The following is a 19,616-nucleotide window of genomic DNA, read 5'->3' as shown; positions in this document are numbered from 1 at the left end:
ATTATCCCAGTATTGTATTGCAAGTATTTTACTAGTCTTTTTTCTATTTTTGTTCAAGCTCTGTTCATTTTCATCTCAGCTTCTGGTCATATTTTTTAACAGTCTTTGCTTACATTGCAAAGAGAATAATTAAAAGTCAGATTTGAAATAAATTGGTTAAGTTCATATAGTTATACACTCTGTCTTGGCATGATGAGTCTTATCTTCATATCTCGTTTTGGCATTGTGTGTAATATAGAGAGCAAAAGGGTATGATTAGATGGTGGTGGTCTTCTAAGTAAACCCATTTTGTTAGTTGCTCTGGCTTTTATATATGCCATGTTAAATAAAGCTTTAAATAAAACACCAGTGTATTCAAAAGATCAATCATTTCCAGTGGGCACTTTGGCAAATTACATAATTTGGTCCAAGGACAGCGTCACTGATCAAACACAATTATACATTTTATTCCAAAGTATAAAGTATACTTTCTATTCCATACAAGAAATACTATTCAAGTTCATAACCATTCAGGTGGGTCAATATTTTAACTGCTGTCCTAAAGACATTCACTTACTCATTTAAGTATTTCAAATTAAAAATTACTTTAATAATCACCTACTACAAATGAAAATCATTCAAATGTTTTACCCTCTAAGGACCACTTTTAATGTCCTTCGTTTTATTAAAGACACCAAGTTAATGTGTAGGAAGCGCAATTAATACACCAAGTAGTGTCTATATCCATTCAACAGAGAGGAAATTGATACAGAGTCAGTGGAAGTATATAACTAGAGACAAAGTTGAATCACTTTTTTTTATTATTACATTCTTTACACATTTACAATTTTTATTCAATTTTCTTTGAAAATATTGTGCCTTAAATCCCAGTGAGCAAGCCAAAAGGCGACAGTGGCAAGGAAAAACTCCCGTAGATAGTAATGTGGTACATCATGGGCAAAATGAGACATTATGGACAGTTGTGGAGCATAATCAGCAGAGTGGTAATGGAAGAAACCTTGAGAGGAACCAGACTCAGCAGGGGCAGGCCATCCTCCTTTGGCTGGCACATATTTAAGCAAGTATTCATAGGCCAAATATAGTACATGCCATTCATTCAACATTGTTACTGTGGAGATTATGTATTCATTTTTAAAATAATATCACTGCCTGTTGACTGCCTGCATCAGTTTAGAGTTCTTTTAGGATATTTTGTGAATTGAAAGTTGACGTTGCGGTTGATTAGTAAAAGGGGAAAGCAATAAATAAAAGTTATCACAAAATTATATGTTTTCAGTAACAACTTGGAATATATTAAATTGTACAATACCTTTTTAATCATTTCTACAATTCTTTATAGGAGTTAATGGAGCAAAGAATCTTATGATGGTATATGGAGAAGTAATGGCTTCAGTGCATTTCAGGAATCTGAAAATTTACATTCATTGAACAAAGTTAATAAGTCAAGGCTTCACAAAACATTTTACAAATAATGTGGACTGTCTGTTAGCTTACCTTTTTGTTAGTAGTGGACATTTTAGAAGTTTTTGGACCTCAGAATATATATATTAGTTATTGTGTTGCACACATCCGAAAGTGTACCATTAGTAGATTGATCTGTGCTTGAAGGAAAGAACGTCAATTTCAGATTTACAGACCTTTATAGGAATTCATGAAGCAGAGAATCTTGTGATGAGTATATGGAGAAAGTTATGACCAGTGCATTTCAGAAATCTTAAAATATGACATTTGATGAACATTGAGCTTCATAAGTGAAGGGTTTACACAACCCGATATTTTGCATCCGATGTAGACACCGTTAGCTTACCTTTTTGTCAGTAGTGGACATTTGTATAGGGGTTTGTAGACTTCAGAATAACAGTAGTAGAGTTGTTGCACACATCTGAAAGTGTACTATTAGCAGATTAATTAGGTTAATCAGTGCTTGAAGTAAGTATCAGTTTAAGTTTTGTAGACATTATAAAATTAAATTTACCTTTTAGGAGTTGTGTGCTTATTTATAGGAGTTCATGGAGCAGAGAATCTTGTCATGGGTATATGGAGGAAGTTATGACTTCAGTTCATTTTAGAAATCTGCAGAGATTACATTCATTGAAAATGAACTACTTTAAAGTCAAGGATTTACATTTTAGGGGTTAACATTTTGTAATTCATGTAGAAAATGTCAGTTAGCTTACTTTTTTTTTTTTTTTTTTTTTTTTTTTTTTTTTAAGTAGTAGACATTTGAATAAGAGTTGGACCTTGTAATATCATTGAGTTGTTGCACAAATCTGAAAACTATTGTTAGTAGGTTAATCAGTGTTCAAAGTAAAGTATCAGTTTAAGTTTTGTAGATATACAAATAAAATCCCCTTTTTTCAGTTGTGTGCTACTTTATAAAAACAATTCATGGAGAACAATCTCATAGGTATATAGGAGGAAGTTATGGCTTCAGTGCACTTCAGAAATCTGCAAAGATTTAATTCATTGAGCATGAACTGCTTCAAGGTACAGGATTTACACAAAACAATTTGGAAATAATGTAGACAGTGTTAGCTTACCTTTTTGCCAGTAGTGGATATTTAAGCATTTGTGGACCTTGGAAACATTGATTTGTTGCATAAATCTGAAAAGTGTATTGTTAGGAGGTTAATCAGTGCTCAAAGTAAAGTATCAGTTTAAGTTTTGTAGACATACAAATAAATTTACCTTTTTATCAGTTGTGTGCTACTGTATAAAAACAATTCATGGAGAACAATCTCATAGGTACATAGGAGGAAGTTATGGCTTCAGTACAGAAATCTGAAAAGATAACATTCATTGAACATGGACTGCTTGGTAAAAGTAAAGGATCTACACAAAAATACATTTTGGAAATAAGGTAAACACTTAGCTTACCGTTTGTCAGTAGTGGATATTTTTGTATAAGCTTATTCAGTGAATCTGAAAATATTGTTAGTTGATTAAAATATTTTAAAGGCACTGCTTAAGTTTTTTTAATGTACACAAGGACAAGCATGTCAACTTACTTTATGTGAGCTTTTCTACATGTTTCTACATGTTCTACATGTTTTCATGTAGTTATATTAACTTCATTGCGTTGTTATGAAACAACTGGAGGAATGCAGGCAGTCTTTATGAATGCTTCCTATGCTGTTTGGAAGCATCCAGTGTTTGGATGGCTTTAGCTATAGCAGAAATTTGATTGAAAACAATATTTCAGCTAAAAATTGAAAACGGTCTTTAAAAAAATAAAATTAATTAAAAGCATCAATTGAATTTGACAGAAACCTTGGCTGGACGAGCTTTGGAGCTCCAGAAAGAAGAGCAGTTATGGGAGATGTAGGATTGTGCATGACGGTCATTAAATAGAACTTGGTATGGAATGGCCAGGACTCCGTGGAACTTAGAATCTCGAGATGGGTGTGACATGGTATGGACAAAAAAAAAAAAAAAAAAAAAAAAAAGAAGAGAAGATTTTTCTCAGTTCAGTGTGTTGCATCATTCAGATATATTACCTTACTTGAGTTTTGTTTTGAACAGTTTTGAACACTAGTACATCTTCAAAAAAACAAAAACAAATATTGAACAGTCCGATAGTCTAATAACGTACCTTTTCTATTTGCAAACTTGTACAGGACTTTGGGGATCTCAATCTCAGAGTGAGTGTAGCATGGTAGGGACAGAGAAAAGAAAAGAATGCAGTTAAATTGCATCAGAAACATCAATATATTACCCTACTGAAACTAGTACTGCTTCATGATAACTGTAATATGTTGAAACCATTTCAATTGTAACATGCTCTGCATCTTTTATGTAGACATGGTCTATTAATATGCCTTTTTCAGTTGTAGGATATTGCACATATTGATTGTATCCATGGAGTTCCATTAACGTCGCAATTGAAGATGTTGTTAAGATATCCTCATTGAAGTCCCCCATAATTGCTTTCTTTCCTGGATGTTTTTCCAGCTCAGCAATGACATGTAACATATTTTGTCGAAACATGTCAATTTGATATGAATTAGGCCTGTATAGCAGAGCAGCATTCAAACTGATATGTGGAACTGAGAAGTATAGACATTCCAAATTGCAAGGTTCTGGAATGACAACATGAGCAAGTAGGTTTTCACAAGAGTAAAGTGCAACTCCACCTCCTCGCTGTTGTTTTAAATTGGTGAAAAGTGGAGTACTGTTGTCATAGCATCTAGCTCTTGGATTATGCTTGAAGATAAATCCCGGTATCTGCACTTCATCTTCAACTTTTAGCCATGTTTCAGTTAAACAAATACAATCTGCATTCATAAGTTGTCTGTGAGCTTGAATATCTTGAACATGAGCTTGAAGACTTTGTACATTATGAAGAGCAATTGTAAATATACCAGGTGTCTTGGTGAAACTGTAATTTTCCAATGGAAATTTTGGCATGCATTTCATTGCCAACTCAATTTTATCATTACAGTATATGGCAGACTCCTTGAAGTTTTGAATTATTAGTCCATTGAGAGTCCTCACACGACTCACTGCAACATATGCTTGTCCTGAAGTAAAGATCTTCTCAAGCGATATGACAGCTTTATCTACTGTGAGTCCTTGCACTTTGTGAACAGTGCATGCCCATGCCAATCTAAGTGGAAATTGACGTCTTAAACCACCGTCATTTGTGACTTGATCTTCTTGCACTTCGATTACAGTAGAATTTCGGGAAAATGTGTGTCGTTGTTTGGATCTCTGAATTTTACCCACATTTGGATCATCAAATTCCACATGAATAGCTGATGGAAAATCATCATCAACATCATCCTCATCTGGCTGTTTTTGACTTCTGCTGATGTGGACAACTGTACCAAAGGCTCCATTGACAAGTCCATCAGAAACATCAACGTTTTTCTTTAACATAACTCTTGCTCCAACACCCAAGGAAACACATTTATCCAAACAGGAGTTGAAAACTCTTGTATGAAATCCAACTTTTGCTTCAATCCTTCCAGTTTTTGGATTTCTCACAAAATCTTGAGCTCGAATAATGATTGCGTCAGGACAAACCTCATTTAGTCTTTGAATGTTGTATTTATCAACCTCTTCATTTGTAGGAAATATATGAACATCACTGCATTCTTCTCCCGTTTCACGTTGCTTCAACATGTTGATGTCACTTGAGCTTAGAGGTTCATTTTTTTTACGAACTCTCAGACGATTTAAGGTTTCAGCAAAAGATACATCTTGTTGTCTAACAACTTGAGTTAATTCAGCAATTTCAAAGTTATTGTCCCAAAGGTTCACTCCTTTTGTATCAGCATAGAGTGGAGTTCCCTTAACAGGTGGCAGCTGATAAAAATCTCCAACAGCTACAAGACTTACTTTACCAAAGAGGGAGTAGTCACCAGTTTGTTTGATTTGTCTCAATCTCCCATGAACATATGACAAAATGTGATGGTCAACCATGGATACTTCATCCATAATCAAAATCTGCAAACACCCCATTTTGGAACGAAGAGAATTGATTTTGTCATCACTTAGAGGTTGATACGGCAGTTTGACATTAGCACCAATTGAAAAAGTGTTGTGGATAGTGGCAGCGCCAATGTTGAATGCTGCTACTCCAGTTGATGCACATAAAATCACACACCTATCATCAGGCTTTTCAGACAGCTGGGATAAGAGCCTAGAAGATTCATAGTAGATTGCTTTGATTAAATGGCTTTTTCCTGTGCCTGCTCCACCAGTAACAAACAAGCGAAATGGTTCAGGGTTCTCTCCAAGCAGTTTTTGTAGACACCATTTGCGAACTTTGTAAAATATTGCAGATTGTTTAGTGTTTAATGATCTTAGTAAAGACAATGCTTCATCTCTAGACATTGTAGCATTGCTGGTCTCAATTGTGAATGCAGTTCGAGGGTTCGCTACAAGATCTGGAATAAGCGTGTCAGAATCATCTTCATCAGGAAGGATGTTATTCTTCATTAGTTCGATACATTCATGACGCTGTTTCTCCGTTTCAGGACACAATGTGGCCCAAGCATCTTCCAAATCGACACCCTGCTCCAAGAGCTGTTGAGCTTGGTCTATTTTGTCACTTTCCTTTTCAAACATTGCTCGATTAGAATCAACAATGTCTTTCACTTTTGTCACATTACTGCCACATTTCACAGCACCATTGTTGTAGAAATCATCATAAGTGTTGAAATTCTCAGGCTTCAGTTGATAATCTTCGTAATGTGGTAAAAAAAAGTTGTAACATTGAATGATGGTACTTCTCTGGATCTTTTGTCTGGGAAAATCTTGGATACCTTACCACTGCAGGTTCGGTTCGAGTTCTTCGCATCATATTGTTGTTGCAACAGTTGTTGTCAAGCTTGATCACTTTTTCTTTGGAGGATTTGTTTTGTGAAGAAAGCTCAGATTTTGACAATATCCTGTATTCTGAACAAAAGGTGGCGAGACACAGGATCTCAAACTGTTGTGTTTTTGGTCTACTCTTGTACCGGTCAACCAGACTATTCATCCAAAAACAACTCTTCACCAGACTGGTCATCTTTGTTTTGGAGAACGCGTAAAGGCAAACTCATCTTTACAGGGTCCATTCCGATAGGAATAAACTGGACTTTGTGAGAGCATTCTTTCAAGTGCATACCTGTTAGTCGATACACTGCCTCTTGTGCAGAAATTTCTCTGTTGTGTAGATATACACTTCCCAACATTTTTAATGCTGATCTTGCTTCAAGATTTCCATTCATACCTTCATTTTGTGCACGTTGCAACAACAGTCCCATTTCTTGTTCTGCTTTTGTGATGTAACTAATTATATAAACCACTACTGAGTAAGCATCTGTGACATACTGGATATCCATGTTGCCCTGCCATGCACGCAATAAATGTTTGTTATATTGGTTTACCCAAACAGCTTTTGGATTTCGTTTCAAGACGATACTTTTCTTCTTGGAACATTTCTTGTATGCTTTTTAAAACACAGCTTGATTAATTCCAATGGATTGAAAAAAAATCATCTGTTGAATCTAAATGGACTTCAGAATCTGTCAATGCAGTTTTGATTTTCTTCAAAATTGCACTTGCGGTCTCATTTCCATCATTGCCTTTCAAATTATCTTGAATAGCTCTTGTTACAAAGGTGCGGCTAGATGGCGGTCGTGGAAAATTAAATCTACAAACTGTTTTCTTCTTCCGGCATGTCTTAGAAGGTCTGCTGCTGTGCTTCTGAACACTGTTGACAGTCTCATACAGTTCAGTGTCATCTTCACTTGGCGTCTCACAAGTGATGTAATGATCTATGAAAGCAGCAACCAAAGCATCATTGTCTTCATTTAACTTTGGAGCATGTTCAACCCAAAACAGACAGTGAACATGAGGAGAGCCACGCTGTTGAAACTCTACACGATAAAAGTAGTCTTTTATCTTTCCAATAGGTTGAGCGGGTGACAATGACATCTTTCAAAAAACAATGCCACCTATAATCAAACATTCTTGCTGCAGTAACTGGATTTCGCCTAATCAGTCCACATTTCTCAGACCAGTCAAGCTCATCAACATTGAATTTTTTCCCTTCTTGCTTTAGAATGGTGTTTATCATTTCAGGCCATCGGAGATCTGCAGAGCGAAAAGATGCAAAGAAAGTCGGAATACCTAGTTGTCTTAGGAGTGCAAAAAGGTCCTTTTGAGAGGTTTGCCAATAGGGGGGCGTTCCACGGACTGGTCTCAAAAACTTGTATCCTTCATCATAATTCAACATTTTAGCTAATGACTCTGGGTTTGTGAGCATGTCGGATGTTACTTCTTTTAACATCCTCTTGTCTGACCCTTTTCGCAAAGCAATGGAAACATTAGATACAATTTTATCCAACTCCGACATATATTGTGCATAGAAAATGAAGTCTGTGCTCCTTGCAAAACGTCCATCTGCGTTGAGGATCCGTGCATTAAGATATCGTGACAATGTGATTTTTTCCTCCCTCTCATCATGGAATGTTGGACCACCAGTTGGAAAGAGAACAGGGAAACATTTTGCTTCATTGCTTTTATCAGATAGTAATTTAACTGGACTGTTACCTTCAGCTGGTGCCACATTTAACACATCTTCAAAATGCTGATCAATTATTTCTGAACCAAGATCCACAGGTTGTAAACATGTGTCTGACAAAAGACCACTTTGCTCTTTGATGTAAGTCAAGTCTTCCTCTTGCTGTTCTTCAGGATCATTTTCCTCTTCACTCTTTTCAAATACATCTTGTTCCTCCATTTCATCAGGAACATTCTCTTCTAGCTCATTCAAAGAGTTGATCCACTGTTCATTAATCAGCACATCTTTGTACCACTTATTGCTTCTGATCAAACATTTCAGAGCATTTCTAACACGATCAGTGTGTACATACTTGTACTCATAATGCCCTTTGTAGGTTAACTTGCGCTTCAGTTTGATCCTGATCATCTTGTCATCACATTCATTCCGTGGAAGAATATTAGACACATCTGCTGTATTTACAGGCACACACACTACAGGTCCATGGCAGCCATTTTGTTTTCCACGGGGAAGACAGAGCAACTTCAAAAAAGCAATGTTGCGTGCAACAAGATGTTGTTCCAAGGAGTTAAGACACTTCAGTTGATTTGGAATGTCCACCAAATGCATATTGTTGGCAATACTCTCTTCAGGCAGTTTTCCACAAAGGATTTTTCGATGACACGTTGGACAGATCCACAATTTGCACCCTGGAGAATAATCAGAAGAGTTAGCACATTTTATCACCACCACAAACATGCACATATCTATTTGTGATACATTTTCTTGCCAAAGCAGCAATTTGTTCCCCTCGGTCTTCATAGCAACCCATTCTGCACTCTCTAACCTGCTTTCTGAAAAGTAAACGGTGACAGACACAGCACACAAACTCTGGACCTCTACTAACTTCTTGATGAAAATAAGCAATAGCAACATCAATGTCTTTCTGTTCTTCCTTCTTTTTAGCATACATTTCACAGCCTCTTTATTGCACTGAAACGAAAGTTCTCATTTTTATGGTATTTCATAATAGAATACTCACGCACTCTTGCTTTGAAGGCCGGGTTTTGAAGATATTTCTTCTTGGAATACTCACGGACTGTTGCTTTGAAGGCCGGGTTTTGAAGATATTTCTTCTTGGAATACTCACGGACTGTTGCTTTGAAGGCCGGGTTTTGAAGATATTTTTTCTTGGAAATCTCACATACACTTGCCTGAAATGACACATTATTTTTATATTTCATTTGAGAATACTGACAAACATGTTTCTGAAACTGAATATTAATTGAATACTTAGTCTTAGAACGTTCACACTTGGACTGCCTATAATCACTGGCAGTGCAGTATTTAGATTTGAAATAATTCAGTTTTTTCTCCCTGTACTCACTGTTGCTATAGTACCTCTTCTGATGCCTCTTGGATGTGAGACATTCTGCAGCATCACTTACCTTCCTTTTACGCAGACATGGCATTCTGACCTCATTTGAAGTTGCATTCCCACATGTTTCTGCACAAATGTCTCGATCTCTGTGCTTAACACACGTCACAACTTCATAATGATTACCGTTACAGTGTTTCAAATATATTGCATTGTTTGTAATAACCTCTCCAGTAAGTTTGTGTGCATTCCATCGGTCATCATTAAAAGTCATTATGGTTGTATTAAACAGATTAGAAGCAGCAAAAATATCAATTTCAGTTGCCCATGACCCAGAATAATAGATTCTAGACTGTGTCAAGTAATCCTCTACTGAAGTATAGTCACTTCTCACATACCTCTCAAACAGTGATGCATTCGTTTTCAGGTGTTTGACCACTGCACGGCGAATCTTCAAATGCTTGTCCTCATTTCCACATATTGCATATGCCAATGATCTGAAAAAGCAGTTACCATCTGGTTTGATACTCTTTGTCTGATATGGACCTGCAATGGGACCAAAGTTTGTTATGACAACACGGTCACTGTTACTGTCATTTGTCAGAAGTACAAGTTCACATAAAGCTTGCTGATCTCTATGGGTTAAAGGAGAAAAATGTACTTCTGGAATTGAAACATCTGTAATAATTATGTCATCTGCAACATTTTCAACACAAGACATTGTGACCTGTTTCTCTGGAAGTTCATCCTGCTTTCTTCTCCCCCTTTTTCCTTTACTTGGCAAAATGTTACACACTGGCTGCGGCATTGGAAGGTTAGTGCTTGCATTCACAGCTTCAGATACTTCAAATTCAGATGACCTTACCTCAGTCTTCACAGATTTGCATACCTTGTGTGTGCCTTTTAAGACTTCACTGTAAAGCACTTTACTGGAAGAGCATGGAAAACTGCTGCGGTCTGCCTCCAGAGAGTGAGAAACTTCAGCATCTGCATGAACCAAAACTCCAGTTCTCAAATCGTGGTCCACTTACCCCAAATGACTGTGCAATCTCATTAATGTAGTGGTACAAAGATTCAATGGTGCTGTGATAAGCAACACAACTTGTCTCGATTTTGTTAGCATGAGAATCAACAAAGGCATACCATGAGCCCTCTTTAATAACTGCGCATGTGTTGGCACAAATAGTTAAGAGGGAAGCATCAGCACTCAGTAGAGCTTGCTGAAGAGCTACATCAAGTGGCATGGCCACATTGATTAAGGTTACATCATAATCATCAACATTAACAAATCCAGTGAGAGACTCTGCATACTCTATGGAAAATACAGTATTACCCAGCACATGTCTCCTCGGTAATTCATGGACTGCAATGTAATTCCTACCCCTGACTTCTCTGTCATTTATGTTACCCCAGTTTCGTAAAGATTCATAAAGGTGTGTTCCTGCCACCAAGACACTGTCAAGATCTTGTGCCGCCCAGGTCAGCATGTTCTTCATCTTGCTTCTCAAAACCGCTGTCAGACTGATGGCTCCACACTGCCTGCCACGTGAATTTCCAAAGCGGGCATCACCTTGATGAAAGGAACCTCTTAGCACTGATCTCTGTGGAAATTCAGAACATGCAGTTGAAACATTCAAAGCATTGTCATCAAGTTTCATAGAAATTAGATTTTTTGGTTTTTGTCTTGTTTGTTTCATTTGTTTCATTTGTTTCATTTGTATAATTTGCGCCAGTGGTAGCACTTGTGTAACAGGTCTGATAGTTTTTCAAAAGAGGTAATGGTTCTGTACCCCTTTCCAGAAGGAACATTGTCCCCTGGGCCATTTGTTTAAGGGGAAGAGGCGGAACCCCTGCCGTTTTTTCAAGAGAAAGCGGCCGAACCTCTGCCAAATGAACCTGCATATCCTCCCCCACAGGAAGCGTTGTCCCCTGGATTTGAGGGTGCGATGTTCTTTGGTAAAGGGGAAGCGATGTCCCCTCAGTAAAGGGAAACGATGTCCCCTGGTTGTTAAAGGGGAACGATGTCCCCTGTGCCTTTTTATTCAGAGGAGGCGACCAAACCTCTGCCAATTTATTAAGAGGAAGTGGCCGAACCTCTGCTTGACTTTTTTTAAGAGGAAGCGGTGCAGCCTCTGCCATTTTTTTAAGAGGAAGCGGCGGAACCTCTGCATTTGCACAACGTTGTGCATAGAGCTTCTTGGCGATCCGGGACCTTTTCTTGGGCCGTGGCATCTGTAAACACATACATGATGATTATGTATGCTTAAATGATTCAAGTTCATAGTTTTGTAAAACACCCAGCAATACTCCACTTCACTACACTGCAAAAATGATTTTCTTGCTTCATGTATCAAAATTAAATGTATGCCAAAAAAAAAAAAAAAATCTGCTAGTGGTGTAAGAAAAAAATCTTGTGTTGCTATTGAATTAAATGTAACTTTCTTTACCCACTGGCAGATATACAATAACTTAAGTCATGTTGCATCTCAAGTAAATGTATCTTTATTAAATAATGTTTAGATATTTGTACTAGAAAAGAAGTTCTCACTTTTTTGCCATGATATTAAACATGTATTTCAATAAAACAAATTATTAATGGTGGTAGCATTACAATTAGTTTACATGATGCATGACAAAGTAACCACATATCTCAAAAAGGTACACCATCATTCTAACATTTAAACTTAAATCAACCTTTTTTTATATGCAGCATATCCAGCCTTAAAGTATTATCATTAATAATTTCAAAACTACTTAAACATACTAAAAAAACAAAAAAAAAACAAAACACAACAAAGCTAAACACAACAAAGCTAAAACTTGGCTTACCTCAAGTCGCAGTTCTGAATTCAACACCATGTATAAAATATAAAGAACAGTGTGAAAACAATGACAAAACATTCCATTGTTAATGTAGTTAACATGACAATGAGAATAAACAATGTTTTACTACTGAAAATATCTGAAATGCTATCAATTACATTATTAAACGTATGTATTAAATATTGTACAAAAAGTAAAGAATTAGTTGTGTTAGACATGTGCAGTGCTCCTGCAATAACATTTAAGAAATAGCTCACCCAAAATGAAAGTTGTCACATACTCTATTATATGAACTAAATTTAACATTCTTCAAAACATTTGTTTCCAAAACAAACTTTAAAGACACTTGAAATGAAATACTATTAACATTTTACAAATTTAAATAAAAATTACAACAAACCCAATTATGACAAATGCTTAAATAACAATAAAACAAAGCACATGGCTAATCTTCATGAGAACAGCCATTTTGTCCATATCCATTTAAAAGAGCACAAAATTAAAATATCTAAAACAGTCAGTAACATAATTACTTAAGTTTGACAGATGACCACATATTTCAATAGTATATTTAACCTCTCAGACAAGACTTTTATGCTTAATTTATGACCAGTTCCAAAAAAAAAAAAAAAAAACCCACTCACCTGCTGTAGGAACACAGAAAAACAACTACTTCCAGTTTCACTGCCTTATATACACTAATTACTAGATGTTAATAAAAATCAGGTGAGAGCTAATTAGCACTTCTGTTTGTTTGGAAAGTCACCTCTGTATTACAATGAATACAATGTCCTCTGTAGCTCACTGTGATAAGTCACAAGCCCTGAACCTATCATGTTGTAGGTTCTAACCCCATGTGACTTTATAAAATTGTGTCAAGTTGCGTTCCATTTGGATTTATAACCCCAATAAACAATCTTTTAATCTTTCTTGCTCTAGGATTAGAAATATGTTTTTTTTTTTTTTTTTTTTTTTTTCTGTGTTCGTTCACATTAGAACTTCTAGTCATTTTGAGTTGATTCTCATTTGAACCATGGAACTATGGCATCAGTGTGAACACATCTGCCCAATAGTGCAACAGATTGAGTGACAGACATATGATGCAGAGACCGTGGGTTTGAATCCCACGGGGGGTAACTTTTTAAAACTGTTTATAATGTTGTCATTTCAATTCCTTTATCATCCCAAGAAGCTTCTGGTCATTTTGAGCTCATTCTCACCTCTACTTCTGGACAAGTTCAATTTCTGCTGTTTTTGCTCTTATTGCTCCGCACTGCACTACAACTCAGACATTTGAGTGCTTGAAATGCTTGCTGTGTTGCTCTGCTTTAAAAGCTGCTCTTTTTGCTGTGCTGTTCTGCCTGCAGTGTTGCTCAGCATGCTGTGCTGTTCTGTTTGTTGTTCTGCTCTGCTTGGTGTGCTGCTCTGTTTGATGTGCTGTTCTGCTTACAGTGTTGCTCTGCTTGAAATGCTGCTCTGCTTGCTGTGTTGCTCTGTTTGCGGTGCCTTCGGTGCTTAGCCCCGCATTGCTGCTTGCAGCTATATTTAGGGGCCAAGCCCCAAAGGGGCTGTAGCCCCTATTGTAATTGTACGTTTTCCCTTTTATTATTATTATTCTTCCTCCCGAATGGGAGTCTATGGCAGCCCTATCAACGGAACATGAGAAAATGATGAAATTTGGCACACTTGTAGTGATGGTCATGTCTAGAAATCTGACCAATTTTGGAGTCTCTAGGACCAACTCTATAGCGCCACCACCAGTTCAAAAATTCAACATTATAAAGTTTATAACTTTTGAACCATTTGCTCTAGAAAAATACAATTTAGTACATCTGATTCGTCTCTTCATGCTGATTCTATTCAAATTCTTACATTAAGTCTCCGCCCATTACAGTAGCGGCCATTTTGAAAAGTACAGTATTCCGTTTTTTCGCTACTCCTCCTTCAAAATTTGTCCAATTTTGTCCAAACTTTGATCAGGTGATCCTTGTTCTGAGCTGCACAGAAATGACTGAACAGATTTTTTTTATTCATCTTTGTTCAAAAGTTATGATGTCACGAAGTTAACGAGGTTGACCCAAAATTGCTATAGATGCTGTATCTCGGCCAAACTTTGAGCAATCAAAACTAAAATTGGTACACTTGATCAAGACCATGATCTGAGGTTCCATGCCAAATTTGGGAACAGCGCCACCTACAAGTCATGAGATCTGAAAAATGGCTATTTTGGCCAATAACTTTTGAACACTTTATTAGAAAATCAAGATCTTGGTGTCTATGGATTCCCTGTGCCATGCCGAATCCGAGGATATCGAATTCGTCAACATCGGATGAACCACGTGTCCGCCATTTTGAATTTTGTCATAAATTGCAATAACTTTTAAACAATTTGACATATCTTCACACAAATTGGTATGTATGACCTTTAGAAGGTCCTGAAGGTACCTGAGAAGTTTCAACACAGCGCCACCTACTGTTCCACAGATGTAATGATTATTGCAAAACCACTTATAACTTTTGAAAACACTTTCCAAAATGTGTATGCTTTATGTCATTTTATTCCCTGGCTTATGCCGATTCCGACGATGTGTCATTTGTCATTTTCCTTAAATGTACCTGTCCGCCATATTGAAATAAATGGAAAACAGTTTTTTCGCTACTCCTCCTACAATTTTTGTCCAATTTTGTCCAAAATCAGCTCAGGTGATCTTTGGACCGAGCCGCACAGAAATGACTGAATGGATTTTTGATATTCGCTACCATTCCCAAGATATTCATCTCTGAATGTGACCTTGCTTGTGTTTGTTGTCTTATGCTAGTTAGCTTAGCATGCTAATTGCTTAGCATGCTAACCAGTTGTCATTCTCTTTAATGTGGCTCTTCAGTTATCAAGTTAACCATGAGCTTCATTAGCATTAAGTTAGCTTAGCATGCTAATATGGTTAGCATGCTAAGTAATGCTTTTTTTGTGAATTCTTTGTTAGACTAAAAGGTTTCTTCCACAGTCTGTTGAATGTGCATCCTCAAGTAGCTCAATGTGTAAAGCCAGTTATCTGAAGAGCCCTGTATCTGAAGTTAGTGGGTTCGAATCCCAGGTGGAGCGGTTTTATAAAATAGTGTGTTTTGATTCCTTTACTGCCTCTTGGATTAGAAATAAATGCTTTTTGTTTCATGCTGTGTTCATTTTCATCTAAGCTTATGTACATTCTGAGTTCATTCTTGCCCGTAATTCTGAACCAGCTGTTTCATGTTTGTTCATTTTCTGCTGTTTTTCCTCTTCCTGCTCTGTATTGCACTACAGCATGATGAGCTGCAGAATGATCTAAAGTGCAGCTTTATAAGAATTCTTCATTTTGAGTTCATTTTCACATGAACTAATAAACTTCGGCAGGTGTGGAAACATTCACTTGCACAGTGGTGCAATGAGATGAGAAATGGACCTTGGACCCGGAGGTTGTGGATTCGAATCTCGTGTGGGGTTCCTTTATACAATTGTGTGTAATGAGTCATTTTGATACCTTTTTTATCCAAATAAGGATTGTGCTAATCTTTATTCCTCTTCAATGAGATACAAGTATTTTAGTTCATTCCGTGTTCGTTCTCTGAACTTCTATTGATTTTCATTTCATTTCCACCTGTCCTTCTGAACCAGATGTTTTGCATGTACATTCAATTTCTGCTGTTTTTGCTCTTCCTGCTCCGTATTGCGCTACTGCCCCTACTGGGGCTTGGCCCCGAATTGCTGCTTGCAGCTATATTTATTATTATTCTTCTTCCACAATGGGAGTCTATGGCAGCCCTATCAACGGAACATGAGAAAATGATGAAATTTGGCACAGTTGTAGAGATGCTCATGAATAGTGATTGGACCAAATTTGGAGTCTCTAGAACCAACTCTATAGCGCCACCACCAGTTCAAAATTTCAACATTCTAACGGTTATAACATTTGAACCGTTTGTCATAGAAAAATGAAATTTAGTACATCTGATTCGGCTCTTTATGCTGATGCTATTCGACTTCTTACATTAAGTCTCCGCCCATTACAGTAGCAGCCATTTTGAAAAGTACAGTATTCCGTTTTTTCGCTACTCCTCCTTCAAAATTTGTCCAATTTTGTCCAATCTTTGATCAGATGATCTTTGGACTGAACCGCACAGAAATGACTGAACAGATTTTTTTTATTTATCTTTGTTCAAAAGTTATGATGTCATGAAGTTAACGAGGTGGACCCGAAATTGCTATAGAGGCTGTATCTCGGCTAATCTTTGAGCAATCGAAATAAAATTTGGTACACTTGATCAAGACCATGATCTGAGGTTCCATGCCAAATTTGGGAACAGCGCCACCTACAGTTCATGAGATCTGAAAAATGGCTATTTTGGCCAATAACTTTTGAACACTTTGTCAGAAAATCAAGATCTTGGTGTCTATGGATTCCTTGGGCCATGCCGAATCCGAGGATATAGATTTTGCAATAACTTTTAAACAATTTGACATATCTTCACCAAAATTGGTACGTATGACCTTTAGAAGGTCCTGAAGGTACCTGAGAAGTTTCAACACAGCGCCACCTACTGTTCCACAGATATAATGTTTTTTGCAAAAACGCTTATAACTTTTGAAAACATTTTCCAAAATGTGTATGCTTTATGTCACTTTATTCCCTGGCTAACGCCAATTCCAACGATGTGTCGTTTGTCATTTTCCTTAAATGTCCCTGTCCGCCATATTGAAATAAATGAAAAACAGTTTTTTTGCTACTCCTCCCACACATTTTGTCCAATTTTGTCCAAAATCAGCTCAGATGATCTTTGGACCGAGCCGCATAGAAATGACTGAACGGATTTTTGATATTCGCTACCATTCCCGAGATATTTGTCTCTGAATATGACCTTGCTTGTGTTTGTTGTCTTATGCTAATTAGCTTAGCATGCTAAATGCTTATTTTGTACAAATTGCTTCTGTTCCTGATATGGAATGTTTCTGTGAATGATCTAAACTAAAATTTATAAATATAACATATGGTGCATTTTTATAAAAATTCTTGATTGTGAGTTCATTCTCATGAACTACTAAACTTCGACAGCTGTGTGACACTGCCTGCCCAGTGGCGCAAAGAGTTGAGTGACAGACACATGATCCAGAGACTGTGGGTTCGAGTCCCGTGTGGGTCAACTTTATAAAACTGTTTGTAATGTTGTCATTTCAATTCCTTTATTATCCAAACAAGTATTGTACTAGTCTTTTTTCTTTTAATTAGAAATAAATCTATTTTTATTAATTCTATGTTCATTTTCATCTTAGCTTCTGATCATTTTGAGTTCATTCTTACCTATACTTCTGAACCAGCTGTTTTTCATGTACATTCAATTTCTGCTCTTTTTGCCCTTCTTGCTCTGCATTGCACTACAACTCAGACATTTGAGTGCATGAAATGTATGCTGTGTTGCTCTTCATTGTGAGTTCATTCTCATGAACTACTGAACTCTGACAGTTGTGTGACACTGTCTGCTCAGTGGCGCAAGGAGTTGAGTGGCAGACACATGATCCAGAGATTGTGGGTTCGAGTCCCACGTGGGGTGACTTTATAAAATTATTTGTAATGTTGTCATTTCAATTCCTCTATCATTACCAACATTACCATGCCATGTTGCTCTGCTTTAAAAGCTGCTCTTTTTGCTGTGCTGTTCTGCCTGCAGTGTTGCTCAGCATGCTGTGCTGTTCTGTTTGATGTTCTGCTCTGCTTGGTGTGCTGCTCTGTCTGATGTGCTGTTCTGCTTACAGTGTTGCTCTGCTTGAAATGCTGCTCTGCTTGCTGTGTTGCTCTGTTTGCGGTGCCTTCGGTGCTTAGCCCCGCATTGCTGCTTGCAGCTATATTTATTATTATTATTATTATGGTGTATAGCCCGGGGCGAAGACCCATTTACTTGTGACATATTTCTGATATTTGTCTTTCCTTCAGGACTTAATGGATAGGGGCCGTACTCCCTCTACCCTTAAAGTCTATGCTGCAGCTATAGCGGCCTCCCATGCTCCCGTAGCAGGGCAGTCGATAGGGAGAAACAACCTTGCTCTTCTGACAATCCTAGGTAATGTCCCAATTATCTTGATGGTTCTACAGATTATCTTATCAGATTTTCCTGTGGTGTGAAGTGTGTTAAGAGTGACTGAATCTGCTGGGAAGAACGTTGGAGGCGCCCCGATGTTGAATATTTACGATCAGAAATCTTGATGTGTGGGGGGAACCCCGAGGACAAACATGCGCACATTCTGGAGATTATCACGTGAAATGAAACAATATCTAATCAGCAAGCGAGCTAACAGAAGACAGAAGCATAACAAATGCAGTCATGGCACAGCACAATGTTAAATGGATTTGGATAGCAGAGATGGAGGATTAGCTTGTTGATCTGTGGCAACAGCACAAGTGTTTATACAATGCGTCCAGTAAAACATACCAAAATCATTCCAATCAAGTCAAGTCATCTTCATTTATATAGTGCTTTTCACAATACATATTGTTTCAAAGCAGCTTCACAGTGACAATAGGAAAATTCTTATTGAGCTAAAGTTGGTTTTTGATTAAATCATTTCCGTTGTAAAAATTGTTAATTATTACTTTAGGGGCCGTTTAAATGACACCTTTCCTACTGAAAACCGAATACCTTTAATGCATTCTTGCCATTCATTTACATGTTTAGTCTATAGATTTGCGTGTTTCAGTGTTTATGCACAGAAGCTTGGCCTTTTTAAAAAAGTGAAATTTGCCAAATTACTTTACTGGTCCGCATAATACAGAAAAATCAGTTGAGTCCGCGGATCTATGCGAACTGGAATAATTTTGATAACGTTTTATCTATACATAGAGAAAGAAAAGGGAAATGGGCCTTCGCGGGGGATAGTTTCGTTGAAACGTCAGGACTGCATTATCATCAGATGCAGGTCCTTCATCTCATCTGGATACGGCCTGGATCTAGCAGGCTGCGGCAAAGCTCGGGATTAACAGAGAGAGACAAATATTAAAGTAGACGCCATTCTTCTTATGATGTAGCGAGTACATCAGGTGTTATCGGAAGTGTTCCCGGTTCCGGCTGACCTAATCTAGCCTAACACTTTACATGATTTGAATTATAGAAGTAGATGATGGTTTATGTGTATGCAAGTTTAAACAGATGTGTTCTTAGTCTAGACTTAAACTGATAGAGTGTGTCTGCTTCCCGAACAGTGATAGGAAGACTGTTCCAAAGTTTAGGTGCTAAATAGGAAAAGGATCTACTGCCTGCAGTTGATTTTGATATTCTAGGTATTATCAACTGTCTAGAATTCTGAGATCGCAATAGACGTGAAGAACTATATTGCATTAAGAGCTCACTCAGGTACTGGGGAGATAAACCATTTAGTGCTTTGAAGGTAAGTAGCAA

General features: G+C 37.3%; 2 protein-coding genes across 2 annotated transcripts; both read right to left on the bottom strand.

Annotated features, from left to right (window-relative positions):
* Positions 1-815: 815 nt before the first annotated feature.
* Positions 816-6,072, bottom strand: LOC125260641 (ATP-dependent DNA helicase PIF1-like). The gene is made up of 9 exons (XM_048179115.1): positions 3,271-6,072; positions 3,009-3,167; positions 2,878-2,922; positions 2,689-2,781; positions 2,541-2,605; positions 1,976-2,073; positions 1,808-1,893; positions 1,495-1,596; positions 816-1,407 (listed from the first exon to the last, which is right to left on the bottom strand). Exon 1 carries the CDS (start codon positions 6,070-6,072, stop codon positions 3,712-3,714), a length of 2,361 nt encoding a protein of 786 aa, XP_048035072.1. The 3' UTR covers positions 816-1,407; positions 1,495-1,596; positions 1,808-1,893; positions 1,976-2,073; positions 2,541-2,605; positions 2,689-2,781; positions 2,878-2,922; positions 3,009-3,167; positions 3,271-3,711.
* Positions 6,073-7,318: 1,246 nt separating this feature from the next.
* LOC125260642 lies at positions 7,319-8,962 on the bottom strand. Its single transcript, XM_048179116.1, has one exon. It carries the CDS (start codon positions 8,960-8,962, stop codon positions 7,319-7,321), a length of 1,644 nt encoding a protein of 547 aa, XP_048035073.1.
* Between the last annotated feature and the right edge of the window lie 10,654 nt (positions 8,963-19,616).

This window comes from Megalobrama amblycephala, linkage group LG24, assembly GCF_018812025.1.
Source record: "Megalobrama amblycephala isolate DHTTF-2021 linkage group LG24, ASM1881202v1, whole genome shotgun sequence".
Lineage (NCBI taxonomy): Eukaryota > Metazoa > Chordata > Actinopteri > Cypriniformes > Xenocyprididae > Megalobrama > Megalobrama amblycephala.
Note: the sequence above shows the minus strand (reverse complement) of the source record. Positions and strands in the feature narration are given on the sequence as shown.

What these genes read in the sequence shown, in the direction of transcription:
- LOC125260642 (XM_048179116.1), bottom strand. Translation starts at nt 8,962, where the DNA reads ATGCTAAAAAGAAGGAAGAACAGAAAGACATTGATGTTGCTATTGCTT.
- LOC125260641 (XM_048179115.1), bottom strand. Translation starts at nt 6,072, where the DNA reads ATGTTTGAAAAGGAAAGTGACAAAATAGACCAAGCTCAACAGCTCTTG.